Raw genomic sequence first — 16,030 nt, 5'->3', positions numbered from 1 at the left:
CTTACCAAATAGAAATAGTATGTCTACACTTTTACAATTTAAAAAATGTTACAATTAGCCAACAAACATATATCAAGAAATTTCAGTAGCTCTAGTGTTTCATCGATGTTGATGAGAAATTTGTAGCAGGGAAAGTAATATTACACAAAAACATATCCAAAGTTGCATGTTTCTCTGCTATTAGTAGCACATGAATTGTGTGATGCCAGAGAGGTAATAAAGTGATTTCTTTCAACCCCCCGGGGAGTATGGAGAGGGACAACCAGTTGCAGACAAGTAACTTGGCTACTAGCAGTTTAAGAACAGGCTTCTCATTTATCCAGCTCATTAGAATAAAGAGGATTGATAGGGATTGTAAAGATCATACACTGAAGCTTTTAGTGATGGTTAAGAGGTTTATTGATAGAGGCTATTGTACAAAGTATGTTCTGCTTAAACAGAAACGAACAGAAAGAGATGGAATCAGCCCAGAAAAAGACATAAAATATTCCACATGAACTTTCTTGCATGTTCTTTAAGGAGGTTTTCCTAAATATGTCATCCTATTTAGAGTTAAGACTTCAACAAATAAAACACTGTAGACCTTTCAAATCTCTGGTTCTGTGTGGGTTTCCATGATTTTAAACAATTAGTGGCCTTGTATTCATTTACTGAAAAGAATGTATTGTTTTAGAGTTTTGGTCCTTCAAATTCAGTTAACGTTGGACGTTGGATGTAATATATGCAGGATGTGCAATGCTGAATGTAGCAAATCTAGTGCTTGTCAAAAACGTCTGTTTCCCCAGTTTATTTATGAACGATTGGTGAAAATTATAAGTATTGGTAATTATTTTCAGAATTCAAAATTTCTATGTTTAACTACAAATAAGTCTAGAAATTCAAACAAACAAAAATGTCTAGAATGCATTCCTCAAAGCCTCTATTATGCTAAGAACAAAATGGAGATACTGTCAGGGAGCATTATCTTGAATTGTAAAACAATGGACACTCAAAATTATTCTTCTGTATCTAGAAACACACTTGTTTCATGTTTTTTTCATCTCTTACTAATCTCTAATGTATCTTCTGTCCACGTCTCCTGAATATCCTACCTCATCTGGTGAGAACCTGAGTATCATTTTTCATGCCCAGTAAATCCCATCATATTTATCAGATATCATTGAATCTATACTTAATAATTAAAAACAAATGAACAAAAATAAGCAAAATGTAAATGTGAATGTCCGAAATTGCTTTTTCTTCAGCCTGCAGAAATATTTCTTCTTAAAAGTGAGTGTACAAGCCTGGACTGCAGGTAACTTCCCAGATACAATTGTATTAAAAAACAAAGTCAAATGATTCTGTTGAATAATTTCATTAGGTTCTGCAGGATTATCTCAGAACTGAATTTGTATTCTGACTATTAGCTAGTATCACAGAAGCTGATAAGTTTTTTGATTTCTTTTCTTTAATCTGTCCTGGTGTTTGTAAACACAGTATTTAATCTATCTCTATCATGGGTCAATATTTTTATCATGTACATTTTTGGACTTCAGATTAAATGAACATTTGAAAAATATCACTGCCTACTCTACACATCTACGACCTTAGTTGCTTAGTAGTAATTTTAAACCAAAAATGGGGAAAAGATTCAATGGGGAATTAAGACAACCACCTCCACAATACTCATTTTCTATATTTCCTTTTTCTATTTTTTTTACTATTTTGCAGCATATTTTTTTTTTTGCAGAAAAACTTACAAAAGTGTCCCTGTTGGCTATATCTAACAGCTCTGTAATATAGCGCCCTACCCTGCTCCATTTGCATTCTCATCCCTGCCATCTTATCCTTCCATGGAGAACATGACAATCTACAGAGGAAAGCAGTAAGAGAAAAGATCTGGAGACCTCCAACAGAAGAGGAATTATTTTGATAGTTCTTTTCCTCCCTGAGAGCTTTTCTTACTTTTCCCCCCTACTTCAGAAAAATTACCTGCATGGCCTGATTTTATTACAAATCTAACATCATAATGGTGTAAAAAGTTTAATTACACCTCTGAACTTCAGAAAGTATATGATTGTATCATTCAGACTTCACCGTTGAAGGGCTATTGGGACTTCTGTGTACAAAAGTTACCAAATTATCACAATAAATGATATTTAACACTTAGAATATAGTAAAATCAACAACAACAAAAGAAAGGCAAATTTAAAGCAACGCCTTCTGTCCTGTCTTTAAAGTCATGATTTTCTTTCCCCTTTTAAATGAGAATTAGGCGGGAGCAAGTAGGTGTAGCTATGCTGACTTTCAAGCAACTATGTTGTCTTTCGCCTGGCAGTGCATATTTAACTGCCCTTAAGAAAGAGATGAGATATGTTAGGGCCTCAGTCTCGAAAAGCTCTTGGTTTACTTCTTATCACCAAACACGAACAATGCAGTGAATTACAAGCACTTTCCCAGCTCTTTGCTTAAAATGATTTTAAAAAACCAAACAGCCTAGGGGAAGTCCCTGAAGCAAAGTAAATAGTGCTGCAACAAAATAAAGTCACTTTTAAGAAAACAGATTTTCTCAGACATCATCTCTATGTAGTAAAAGATGAAGAGAAACAAAGACATTTCAGAAGTTTATTTGCAACCAGCACAATTTTAACATTTTAACAAATGCAATCATTATTTAATGAATCCTTTCAGATATTAGATTTTCAATCAGTATGCAACTCACTATTCAGAGCCTTTGCTTCACTTATGTGACCTTTTTATTTATGACATATAAAGAAATAGCTATATAAGATGCCACAATAATGTCTGAATTCAGGCCTGTTGATTATAACACTCAATATGAATAGCACCAACTTGTGAAAAGAGCTGTAAGAGAAGATTAAAAATAAATATCCTCAGAACACTATTTTCCCTTCCTGTTTGCCTATCACCTACGCATGAAAATAAATGACAGCCTTAAATTCTGCGTTCTAACATTCATTCTCAAATCTACCAGAAATTTCTTGTAATTGTATCTTTTAAAAGGATGCACAGTTTGGTTTAATAGGACCATGTCTGTCTTGGAATAAATTTGATTCAAGAAGCAAACTGCACTGAAAATATCAGGTGTTTCCAGGATGTATACTTAGATATTTGTGTATCCTGTGATGTATTTTAGACTGAAATATGCGTTTCAGACTTCAGTAATGTGTATTGCAGTATCCTCTGGCTTGTATTGTCAGTTGTGAGACTGAAAGTGCTTCTCATCTTCCCCTTAGTTTCATATCTGTCTAAAGAACCATTTACCTTCTTTGCACATAGGCGTTTCCTGGGAAAGCAAATGTACAGCCAGCCAGTTCCAATTAGGAACAAGTGGCAGAATGAAACTGGAAGGCTTTCTCTACCATCTAACTGTTATGTAGACTAGATGTTGTCCATATCTGCTTTACTGTGCCAGTGATGAGTGTTTTGGGAGTTGGGGCTGAATAGTTTGGAGTAGTCAAAGACAGCTCAATACTTGCAAAATGCTGGATTTTAAGGGTGTTCATTTCTTTAAAAAAAAAAATCTTGAAGCTCGTGACAAAGAAGTTTAAGAGCTAGTATAGGCATTTTTAGCACACGTACATTGCTTATTACCCAAATCCTAAATGTGGCTTTGCATTTTACAGTGGATAAAATGTTTTTTTTTTATTATTCTGAAAAATATTAGAAAGGTGTGTTTTACAAACCTGTGTTGCTGAATGATAATAGTTTTTTTTTTTTCTTAGGCTGAGGTGATGATGCTTGTATCTGGAAGCAGATGAACATTCGGACTATTTAAGTTTAGACTCCTAACTCTTAGAGTCTATCCCTAGAATATATGGGAGCCCATCATGGGTGTTTTCTACAGCATTTGCCTTTCCGTGCTGGCAGCATAAGAATCATATTCCTAATATAGCCACCAAAGTTATATTCCTAAAGTGACAGCCCCAGCATTATACAAATGAGCACAGATTTATTATTGCAATCTGAGTAAAACCAGACTTACAACACTAAGACAAAAAAATCCCAACCCAAAATAAATCCTTTTTGCCTGGCTGCTTCTTGTTAGAATAATGCAAATAACCGTAAATATTGAGATTGTGACCTTCTTCTGTTTCAGTGTTTCCTTGTTCCTTGTTTCCATGATAAACTCAGGGGCTAAAATAGGTCATTTAAAAATGAAAATAGGAGTTTTCAATTAAGTATTTTAGAATTAATGCAATCTGGTCTTGTCTGCAGAAAGAGGCAAGGAAGCAGAAGCTCTGCATGGAAACCATAGGTTTCTCTTCTAATCTTCATACTATGGCAGCAGCTGAGAAAAGCAGGAATGCTTTTCCCTGAACTCCAGTTTCACCTAGCTGATCTGTATTTGTGGTTTGTTATACATCACCTGGGAGGTTCTTTGGAGACTGATACAAAATGTGAGGGGGATTTTCTATTTATGTTTTAAAGCTGATGTTGAAAGAATTTTTAGTCATTATTTCTCTTCAACATTAACATGTTTTAACTGAAGAACATGGTAATAGTATTATGGTCTGACTATAAGAGAGTCCTGACATGTTATTTGTTGGGAGATAATTACATGAGTTTAAAGCTTAAGACAATAAGGTCCCGGTATTCCAAGCCACTTTATAAGTGTAAGCTCTCATTTAATTTCAAGGATAAAAGTGTAGACAGAGAAAGAAGGAAGAAAGGAACAAAGAAACATGGGTAAATAGTCTTAAAAAGCAGAACTTAGACTTTCCAGAGAGGATGTAAACATGAAAAACTTTGTAAAATAGAATTCCCTTCCTCAGGGGAAGGGGGCAATACACAGGACATGCTGTGCCCCAAGCAACAGGCAGTAGTTCTGATTTTCTGGGAGTGGTGTCAAAGCAGAACAAATCTGTATTCATGCAACAGGAATGTGTATTGTTTGTGTATGTCACCAGAACTGAAGAGACCTGTGCTCCCTCTTCTGTGGCACAATATGCAATTCTGATGAAACTTGCAATGGTTTCTACTAGAGTTTGGTACATAATGCAGATGTTGGTTGAGAAGACAAGTAGCTTTTTCTTATACTGACTTTTTGGATTTTTGTATGTGTATTTTTTTCTGAAGTTGTGGAATATTCAGTCCATTTGCACACGGGAGACTCGAAGAAAGCAGATGCCACTGGTGAAGCTTATCTTTGTATTCAAGGAGAAAAGAGTGACTCGGGGAAACGGTGGCTTAATACAAGAAACAGCCTGATCACTTTTGCCAGAGGGCAGGTAAAGCAATGGGGAAAAATGTAACTGAATCAGTGTCTTTTTGTTAAGATTTATATTTGAATAAAACCTTTCATTGACAGAGTACCAATAGGTGTGTGTGTATATATATTACATTTCATATAGTCATAATCTTCTCTTGTAACTAAGAGGTGCTTGTTTCCATAGGTAACATATTACTTTTAAGCCTCGTCAGCACTGTGCAACAGCGAAACAGTTAAGCTGAAGAAGTAATTTTGAGTTAGCCTATAAGTAATCTAAAAATTCTAATTTAATATTCTAGATTTATAAGGACAGGGAGCTATTACTGGTTTGTTGAAATAAGCCTGATTGGTAGAACAGATACCATTTCTGTAGGGTATCTCACCTTTGTACCTGCTTTAAACCACGTCATTTTCTTGTTAACTTTCCTGAACGGTAATGTCAGTGTTCCAAGCAGTTTTGGTTGGTTTTTTTTTTTCATTTTTCTAGTACTTCCACTCTCTTACTGCTTTTAGACATTTTTAAAATCTTGCTTTTTGAAGTTTAGAGTTTTTCGTAGAAGAACAATTCCTAAAGTAGTTACTGGTATAAGAACAAAGTAACTGAAACATATTTCAGATCAGAAGGGAATATCTATTTCAGATCAAAAGATAATGTCTAGCTGATACTTCACTAGACCTTACCATTCACTTTGAATTCAGATTTGTAAGATTTTTATTTTGTTTTAAGAGAATCATAAAATCTTTGCAAAGTACATAGAAATCATATTTTGGGGAGGGCAGGAAGGAATATTTCATTGTCACCAGTTACTTTTGCCATTGTGGAAGATAATATGGGTGCCCAATGTCATGTTCATCAAGAACTGATCAAGCTGCTAGCTCAGATGTCAGAAAATAAATTTGAAAATAGTAATGACAGGATTGTAGGACTCACCTGACTTTAAGGAGTAACACAGAAAATTTTATAGATTTATCTTTTGGGTGATATAGATAATAGTTGTATATATGTTAAAGATAATACTGTAGAGAAATCTGAACAACAAGATTGCTTAGTACAATGGATAAAATGTCAGTGTAGACTGAAAAAGGGGCTGATTCCTCTCTCTTTCAAAAAACTGAACTGTCCTGAACTTTTTAATTCTTCTTTATTTTGTGAGAAAGTATGTTAAATGAAAAACATTTAAACAATATGATTGACTTCTGTGAATAGTAACTCCAATGAAAATATGTCACCTGAAAATTCACCAGTGTTTTTCAGTATAATAGAGTCAGTGTCACTTTTTGAACGGGACTTTCCAGGAGGCTGAATTCTTCATTTGGAACACTAAGGAGCTTTCCTATATCCTAGGCTATAACACCCTACTCTTCTTACATAAAGATCTAAAGTAACAATTGTTTGGATATTCATTCTCTCACACTTTTCTTTACTCCACCTTGCCCTCAAATACTTAATCTTTATTCTCAGTCTTTATTTTTTTCTCTAAATTACTTTTGTGGTTAATATGGGTCTCAGACATAAATGTGTTTTTTTCTAAGTCATTGTACTTGGCAGCTGCTATGGGAAAAATACAAAGCTTTTATTGTTTGTTTTTTTTTTTTCAAACCCACAAATTGATCCCAAACTTTTGTCTTCAAATTGCATTTTGAGCTCAGCAGTTTGAAGACAACTTCTCCTGTCTATTATAGGATGACTCATGAAGTTACAAAAATTTAAACAGGCTTATTGTGGAGATTTTATTCCATTGCTGATTTCCCAAGAGCATAAATGAGCCCATTAATGAATAGTGTGTTTCCAAACCTCGTTTCTTAAGGCTCAGTGCAAAAAAGCCAACAAGCAAACACTTTAGCAATACATGTTCCCAGTATCAATGTGCATACTTGCATGAGGTTTCCCATTGATAAAGAAGGAAGATGACTACACAAAGAAGGCAAACATGTATAGGCCAAGAAGGTGAATGTTCTACCAAGATTTACAGTTGGGGAAAAAAAAGATTCCACGAGGTCTATTCAGCATGCAAGTCTGTTTTATGTGGAAAATATGACCTATCATAGAAATAACTTCTGTGAAAAATCCTTATCCTGACAGCACAGCTGATTGAAACCTTCCCAGATACTGTTCACTGGATTCCTATTTACTTGCCTAATTCCCATAAAATTAACTGTGAATTTTAGTGAAAATGGAATTGCCCCAGAATTTCAGAATTTTTTGATTCATAACATTCATTAGTTACACTGGGAAAGTTTTTAGATCGAACTTTCAACACAAGTATTAATTGAACCGATTTTGTTATTTCATTCCATGAAGGTACTAAAAATGAAGGTACTAAAAATGGGTGTAGTTAATGTTTCTAAGACATTGGAATGGTATGAACAAGAAGGACTTGTTTCCATTGAGATACAAAGAAATGAAAGAGTAGGCTAACTGATAAACCTTCAAAAGAAGGTACACATAAAGTTTAACTAAGATAGAATTTAAATATTTTTCATTGCAGGTGGATGTTTTTAAAATTAAAGCAGTATACCTTGGCAAACTGAACCAAGTTCTTGTTGGATTTAAGAGTCCAAAAAAAGGTCAGCCATTTTTTAAGTTAATGTACAATAATAATATAGGTTATCAGATTAGGAAATCCTAGGACTTCAGAAATATCTTAAATTTAAGATTAAAAATAACTATTCTTTTTAAAAGTTCTAGAAAATCTGAAATTGCTTTCCGTTTTCTGTTGTTCATTATTTCTGTTGGACTATAAGTGTCAAGTACACAGCTTGGTTTTACTGAAGTGTGCAAAGCATTCATAGCAAATTTAGTGATGCTGTAAACTGGTAAAATTGTATATTCCATGTTAAATATTTGTCCATAAAAGCTAATTCGTATTTGTGAGTACACTCAGAGCTTTTCATTTTCAGGAAACAACGTGACATCATGCTTTTGAAAATTTGACATTTTTTAATTCCTCTCCATTTTGGAACAATGGACATTTTAATTTGAAAAGACAAATATTTTTCAGGACTAAATTATTATAGGTAAAGATAAATACAGAAAATCAGTTTATCAGATTTGAGAGTGGAACATGGAGGAAGGCTGTTCTGGCTTTTTATTTTCCTTCTAATTCATTTGAAATGTATTCTTTTTTTTAAGGGATCCTGGATATGTGAGGTTGAGTGGTAGATGAAAACCTGTGAAAAGTTGTGCTTCCTGTAGCATTTTTATTTGTCCTCTTTCCAACCAACAGCCATTGGAACTAAAGAAAATTGCTTACTTCTTAAAAATAAATAGTAACAGGAAGGAACATAATGAATTGATATTTTCTTCTACTTTGGCTAAAATTTTGGCCTGGCAGTTATTAGGCACAACAAAGCAGAGAGTCTATGGATATCCTGCTTCTGCAGATAATGTTGATAATGGAGATACGATTGTCCCAGAAACCCTGTTATTTTATCTTTACCAAAACCCAAGATCATAAGGTGACTCTGTAGGTTAAATTCAGGCTCAGAAAGCAAATCTGATTTGGGGAACATTTCTCATTTATTTCCTAGATGGTAACATTGAAATGAATGATCAAACTTTCATTGATTTCACCAAGACTTGGAGTATAACCAAGTTTACCAAGACTCAGAAGTCTGAGTCTTCAAGCATTTTGTGTCCAGAGAATAAGCACAATAGCCTCAATCAACAGAAAATCTTGAGCTGAAGTTTGCTTGCTATTAGAAAGCATAGAACCTCACCAGAAATGAAGTTGTGTGTTGAGTGGATTTTCTGATGCAAAATGTGGTAGAAATCCTGATTCTTTTTCCTTTAGGACTTTCATAATATCTTTTCCTATGGGGGACTTTCTGCATCTAGAGATCTCATGTAGAATACTTCCCATTCTTTGGAATGTTAATAGATTATTAAATCAAATCTATCCCCATGTTTCTATCCCCATAATTTCAAAAGTTCTGTAAAAGTTTAAGACTTCTTTTGCTATCTTGAATATTTTGAACAGCCAGAAACACATATACACACAGCCAATATATTTTCAGAAGTTTTATTTCTTTAAGCATTCCTGCAGAAGAGTGCATTTTATTGATTTACTGAAAATAGAAACTTATGACTGCATACTGAGAACATTTTGTTACTTACAAGGTATAAATTAATATTCTGTTTATTTTCATTCAGATGAATGGTTCTTGGAAAAAATTGTTATAAAAGAAGTCTTCTATCCTTTTTCTGCACATGTTTTTGTTCACAATAACTGGATCAATAAACGCTCCAAGAAAGATTTTGTAGAAGTGACAATTCCCCTCAAAGGTAATATAGCAGAAATGCCCTTCATTTGCATGGATCGCTATAGCATGGCAAAGCAGAACAGGGCCACCACAAGGCTATGTAGACACGACTGAGCATTGGTATCCCAATAGTGATGGACAGGGGTCTGGACCAAGGTGAATCATGCCTTGTGTTAAACAAGGAGGAAGAAATTACGCATGGAATGAAGAAGATTGAAGTGGCAGTATTGAAAGTCTGTTCTGGCAGCATGTGTCCTGTCTTTGGAACAATACAGAGAAGATAGACATGGACCCTCCATGAGCGTGGCATGGATTAATGAAAGTGTGGGCCTGGTTTTCTACACTTCCACAGTGCTAAAATGAGTAAAGGGTGTTTTGTGTCTCTGTTACCTGACTTGCCTGTGCTAGATCCAGCACTACCAGGCAATGTGATTTCATATCTTTTGGCTTTTACCATCTTATAAGCTAGACATGGGCTGTGAATATATGTTTGTTTTCTGTGCAGAAACATCTGTCACATCTCTTCTGGCAAAAAATTTTGATACTAAAAGCAGAGGATGTTGGCAAGCATGGGTGCACTGCACACAAATACCAGAAGATGTTCCTGATATTCAAGTTGTTGTATTTGGAAGAAAAGGGAAATCCCCTGCACAGAAAGTTCCGAATCTGAATGACAATCCGTTTTTGGTAAGCTTCTTTCTTATTTCACACAAGCCTTACCAAATTGTGTCAGTAAATTAAGACTTGTAGCCAACTTATGTGAAGTTGTGGGGGATGATTTTTATTTATCAGTGTTAATGTTTACACCTTTATGTTTTCAATAAACCACACTTGAAGAACTTCTCACATGGTCTAATATATATTACTTAGGAAAGCTCTCTTGAGCAAAAGCCAACATTGACATGAAAAGCCTCATTAACTTTGAATTAAGACTAGTAGGCCTTAACAATAAGACCATAAACAATGGAACTATTCCATACTTTCTTTACATTCCATTTCTCAGACCACGGCTAATCTGTTTTCACTGCTTAGAAGCTGTGTGTCTCTACAATAAGCTTGGGCCTGGGCAAATATAAATACTGTAGTTTACACACGAGGTTAATGGCAGCGTCTGGACATGTGTGTTAACCTGGATCACACTTTCCAAAATATGTTTATTTCAAACATGGAAAAAGTGGTCATTGCCCATCTTGGGCAAAAATGCAATATAAACATCATTTGCTTAAATGCTGGAGTTCAAAATGTCAGTTCAATTTTGAGAAAAAAGATGTGATGGAGAGGAGGTGGAGTGAAAAGAATAGTAACATAAATTTGGCTTGGACATATTGAATCAGTGATGCATTTCCTTGCTCATATGTTTGCCTAGGCTCAGCAACCGATTCTCCCACTTAAAAATAAACGTAAATTATGATGCAAATGTTAGTCCAAATTCACTTGAAATCTTAATGGAACTTCCTCATCCTAACATGAATGTCCTTGACTAGTACTTTTACCTGTTTTATTTATGTTTTCACTTGGGTTTAAAGTATGTAATTCAAAATGTTATACACAATGTATAGTTATTTTTTTTCCTTTATTTTTCTAACAGTTGACTGTTGGCGATATTGGAGATATAACAAAAGTTTCTTTTGTGTTATCTGGTCCACGCTTAAGAAGAGGAATTAAACTTCACAAGGTATTCCAAACACACTACATATAAACTTGTAATATTCTTCCTAATATTGCAGAAATATCTTTTCTTGAAAGACAGATTGTTGGCTTCACTTTGCACTGTACACTACACTGCCTTGTGGACACAGCATTAAATTATTCTTAAATTAGTAAAAGCAGGTTATCTGAAGTGGGCCACATAGTACCTTCACCCTACTATGGATTTAAAAGATAAAAAGGGTGATTCCCTGAGTACTTAAACAGTCTAGAAACCTTTCTGATTGGAAATGCTAGAGACAGCTGCATTCCAGGTTAAAATTTGAGTGGGTTTATGGTACTTGAAGGGACAACAAGTCTGAGTTCAAGCTTCTCTGAGGACAGAGGAGGAGTTTTTCTTGTTCACACTTTCTCTGCAAATGTATTCTTTCTCAGCTAATTTTGTAGTCTTAGTTCAGGCTACAAGAATGGCAAAATAGGTAAGCAAAACTAATTTCGCATTTTAAATATGCATCTCCAGGCCATTGATAAAGCACTCAAAAAATATGTTGTCACTGACCTCAATATATCCATTATGTGATTATGTAATACAAGACTTCAGCCACTGGTGGCCCAAAACATGGCAGAAAATTCACAAATGTAGTAGTTAGCTTTGTGCTTTCTTTTCCAAGACAACCCTCTGCAAATGGCTAAGTGATCTTGTTCATAATTTTAAATACTTCAAAGGTATTTAATAAATGGTGTATTAGTAGATCTAAATTATTGCAGTCTACAAGTCAATAGGTAGCTGTGAGGCAGTGTAGTCTCCTCTATTGGTGCACTCACAAGCCACAGCATAAGCCACAATAACATTATTGCTTGTGCCAGTAATATGCTTATAACCTCTATTACTCGTTTATTAGTCTGTTTATAAATAATTTACACATGGAAACATAACCTAAAATGTAACAAGTTCATTTCACTTTAACAGGGCTTAGAGTGCAGTAAAAAATAGAGTAGCTGTGTAGAAATAGGAAGACTACAGAGGGCAGTCTGTATGTGTAAGCTCACTATGAATAGGTGGTCAAATTCATCTTCAATTTAAAAGAATTCCCTTCCTTGCTTTCTCTGTAAGTGTCAGAAGTATTAACCAAGGTTTCAGAAATTTCACAAAAACACAGATTACAGATGAGACTGCAAATGCTAAAAAGGAGATAAAATCCCCATATTACTGTTACTATTCTCTGTTTTCTCTGTTCTGGTGTCTACAGCAGCTTCAGAGTACCAGAGCTTTCCCTGTTATCTCCTACAGTTTTCTCCATTCTTCTGTAGAAAATGATACAACCTTGGATAAAATTTACATTTTTTCTATAATTTTTGAAGATTTATTTATTCTAGAATGAGTAGTTTTTTCTTGTCCCCAAAACAGAGGTTTTGGCCCTTTCCAAAATAATATACAAAGTCATTTTTTTTCATATAGAATGTAGGAAAACCATATGATTTAGAGATTAAGTTCACACTTACATGTACTCTTACAACCAACAAGAGTTTGTCAGGTACATTTTATTTAAAGGACAAAGTCCGCATAAATTTACACATCTCATTTTTGTGCATCTGGTTTCTGCAGGTTGTCTGCCTGCACATGCATGTAATCCTTAGTCCAATTTTTATGGATAAGAGTTTGTAATACTTACTGATATTTAGTCAGGGAGGATAGTTAGAAATCAGGGAGGATATCTTTGCATGAGCAGAATTTAGACATTTATTGTGAGAAAATTCAGTTATTGCAAGTGCAAACAAACAAGCAAACACCTGGCTGAAATTTTAGTGGAATTTAATACTACATAAAAAAAAGCACTGTTTATTCAAGTAATTAATGGCTTAACTCTGAAAATGGTCATAGGGAATTTTTTACTTTCATCTGGAAGCTTTAAGCCTGAACTTTTGAAACACTGGACACAACGCATAAGCAGAAATGGAAGAAGTTCAGCAATGACATTTCTAGGAACTCAAGGGCAAGATAGTCTCACAAATTTAAGTGGAACTGTCAGATTCCCAATAATTTATATTATATAATTCAGTTACATAAATATTTCTGCATTTCAAAGCTTGCACTTGATGTTTATGTAAGGAAATCTGTACCAAGGATTTCTAAAAAGTGGTATGGGCATCCTGCAGAATCAGCCACGCGCTTTTCTTGCTGCTGCTGGTGACAGTGATAATAAATCACCGCAGTAATTTTGAGAATCCTTGCCTAAGAATTTCAATTGCTTAATGCCTCAATGGAATTAAGTTTTTTTATTTATTTTGGTTTGGTTTTAATGACTTGGGTTTAATATTTCTGTACAAAGAGATTCTAAAAGCTGAAGAAACCGTTTCTGCAAACTTGTGGTGGTTAGCTATGTATCAAGTTCAATCCTGCGTATAACAGTTACCAGAAATGTTTCTACATATACTTGATAACTTGTCATTCTGTATTTTATAACCTGACTTACGATAAAGTTCACAATCTGAGCTGCCCTCCTTTGAATCTGATCTCCACATGACTGTCTCAGTAGCTAGGCTAGCTGAGCTTCCAAGGCTGTGCTTCCTCAGTTGGTTTGGAGGCTCTAAATTCACAAAGTTGGAATCTAATTTGTTCAATCTCCACTGAGTATTTAAAGTCAGATATAACGAAGTTGGACCTACTCTCACACCTTCGATTGGAATTAATTCTTCAAATAACTTATTTCCACAGGGACCCCCCAAGGGCCACTGGACACCTAATTGCTGCCAACTTTGAAAATCTCAGCTGAGATACAGAAAGTCACATGTAAAGAAAAAAAATAAAAAGCAGCGAAAGAAATATTTTTGCAAAATGAGCATATGCTGTTAAGATTGATGTAATTGTATTCACTCGTTTGACATTCTCGAATTGCAAGTATATGCAGGTCAATTTAATCTGTATCCTTCATTGCTTCCCTGCAAATGGGTCCTATGCCTATGTTGAAATACAATGAAGAATACACCTATAAATATCAGGCTGCCAAATCAGCGGCTTGCAGCAACTGCTGTATCTCTTGTATTGCAGAATCAGTTTGCTTTTACAAAGTGTGTGCAGGCATAAACAATAGGAAGAAATGTCAGTTCCTGTTGGGAAATAAGAAACAATTCAGATAAATTAATTTCTTCTTCTGATTCTGCCTGCAGCTTCGGCTAAAAGATCTGGACACTAAACAGGAGTTGGGCTTTCACACTGAAGCTCAGTGTCTGTTCGGAGAAGATGGATCTGAGACTGTGACAGAGCTAGCAGTGGTCAGGCCAGACAAGCCACCACTCAGGGGTATGGTGCTGAACTAAAAAATAAATACACGAGCAAAAGCACATACTCATGCACACAAAGTTTTGGACTGGCTGATGGGATGAACATGATGGGCAAGACTGCAAAGTAGTTCATAGATATCAAAAAAACCACTCAAAATTGTTTTTAAGGGTTCTTTCAGCATACCTGTATAAACCCTATGCGGTCTTGTTCAAGTATTTTTTCTGATTTAAAACAACTGATGTATTGTTTTCACTAGGCTGAGTACCAATTTGAAAGTCTGAAGAATGTGCAAAGCCCAATCAGTGTATTTCTGTTGAAATTTTCAAAACCTGACACTGTGTGAGGGATTAAACTACAGATTTTAAAAAGTCATGCAAATTCATAATGCCATGAATCACTAAAAGGAAAAACAATATGTTTTGAGGTTTTCTTCAAGCCCCATTTCTGCCCAGAAGCTCTGTTTCATTCCATCACTCTATTTAAAATACATCTTCTTTTGTTCTGATTACATTTTATAAAATATTTAGAAAATAATTCTCTTTTGTTATACTCTATGAACAGAAGTCTTCGTTAAAATATTTAAAACTTTTTGCATTTAATATCTAACTGAAGGCTAGACTGCAAATGGAAATATATCTTAGCAGTCTGATATAACATTTAATCTTTCACAAAGCCTACAGAACCCATAAAAAAATCCTCTGCCATGCTGCCTGAAGGAATATATACTATATAACTCATCAGCCAAAATTCATGACAGGACATTCTTTGTGGTGAATAATAAAAATAACAACAATGCATACTGTAGTAACAGCTGAGCCATTTCTCCTGAACATATTAATTGACACTGGCTATAATTATCAAAATGCCAGATTAAAGCAGAATTCAGCTGGATTTAATCTGTTGTAAGCGTGTTTTTTTTTGGTAAAATTTAGTTAGCATTGATAAATCCTAAATTGGTTTAAGACCTTTGATTCCTACAAGACTTCAAGCCTTTGTAAAAAGCCTGGTGAAATCAGTGTGATTCTTTCAGTGTGATTCTTTCAGATGATTTCAGTGACTGCTGGACAAAACTCCAGAACTACAGCATTTTTTTTTTCTGTAATGTAAGCATGGGTTGTAGTATTGATTCATAAATGACATTTCATCTCTAATGCTGTACTATGCAGTTGTGAGGTAGTTAGCAATCTTTATGAAACTCAAACAGAACATTAATGTCGATTACTATAACTTCATTCCATGGTACTGAAATTAATCTTGTACCGAAGATAAATTGGTTAATAATGCTCAGTAATTGCATTGCTAAGTAGACTGATCTGGTAATGTGTTACTGATTTTTCATGACAGAAGTTCTTTATTCGATCAGCGTTCATACGGGAACATTGCCTGCATCAGGGACTGATGCGGATGTATTTATCACAGTATTTGGAGAGCAGGGAGATTCTTGCAAAAGGAGACTAAGACATTCAAATTTTGAAAAAGGACAGGTTAGTACTGCCTTATTTTTCTTACATGTTTGCTTAATGTATTTATTTTAATACTATCTTCCAATAACTTTTTTCTTTTCAATTATAAAATACAAGCATTGATGTTACACTGTGGTAACCTGTGGAAAAGATGCGTTGCTT

At 34.7% G+C, this 16,030-nt stretch overlaps 1 protein-coding gene across 1 annotated transcript in view; it reads left to right on the top strand.

Moving 5' to 3' along the window:
* The window catches only part of LOC104067680 (lipoxygenase homology domain-containing protein 1), a 133,764-nt gene that overhangs the window by 73,650 nt on the left and 44,084 nt on the right, over positions 1 to 16,030 (top strand). Inside the window, 7 exon segments of the mRNA XM_054060180.1 lie at positions 5,080 to 5,231; positions 7,702 to 7,780; positions 9,366 to 9,497; positions 9,981 to 10,162; positions 11,064 to 11,150; positions 14,291 to 14,423; positions 15,750 to 15,889. Coding sequence (XP_053916155.1) covers positions 5,080 to 5,231; positions 7,702 to 7,780; positions 9,366 to 9,497; positions 9,981 to 10,162; positions 11,064 to 11,150; positions 14,291 to 14,423; positions 15,750 to 15,889 — 905 coding nt within the window.

The sequence above is a fragment of the Cuculus canorus genome, chromosome 2 (genome assembly GCF_017976375.1).
Source record: "Cuculus canorus isolate bCucCan1 chromosome 2, bCucCan1.pri, whole genome shotgun sequence".
Lineage (NCBI taxonomy): Eukaryota > Metazoa > Chordata > Aves > Cuculiformes > Cuculidae > Cuculus > Cuculus canorus.
This window is presented reverse-complemented; position numbering and strand designations above follow the sequence as displayed.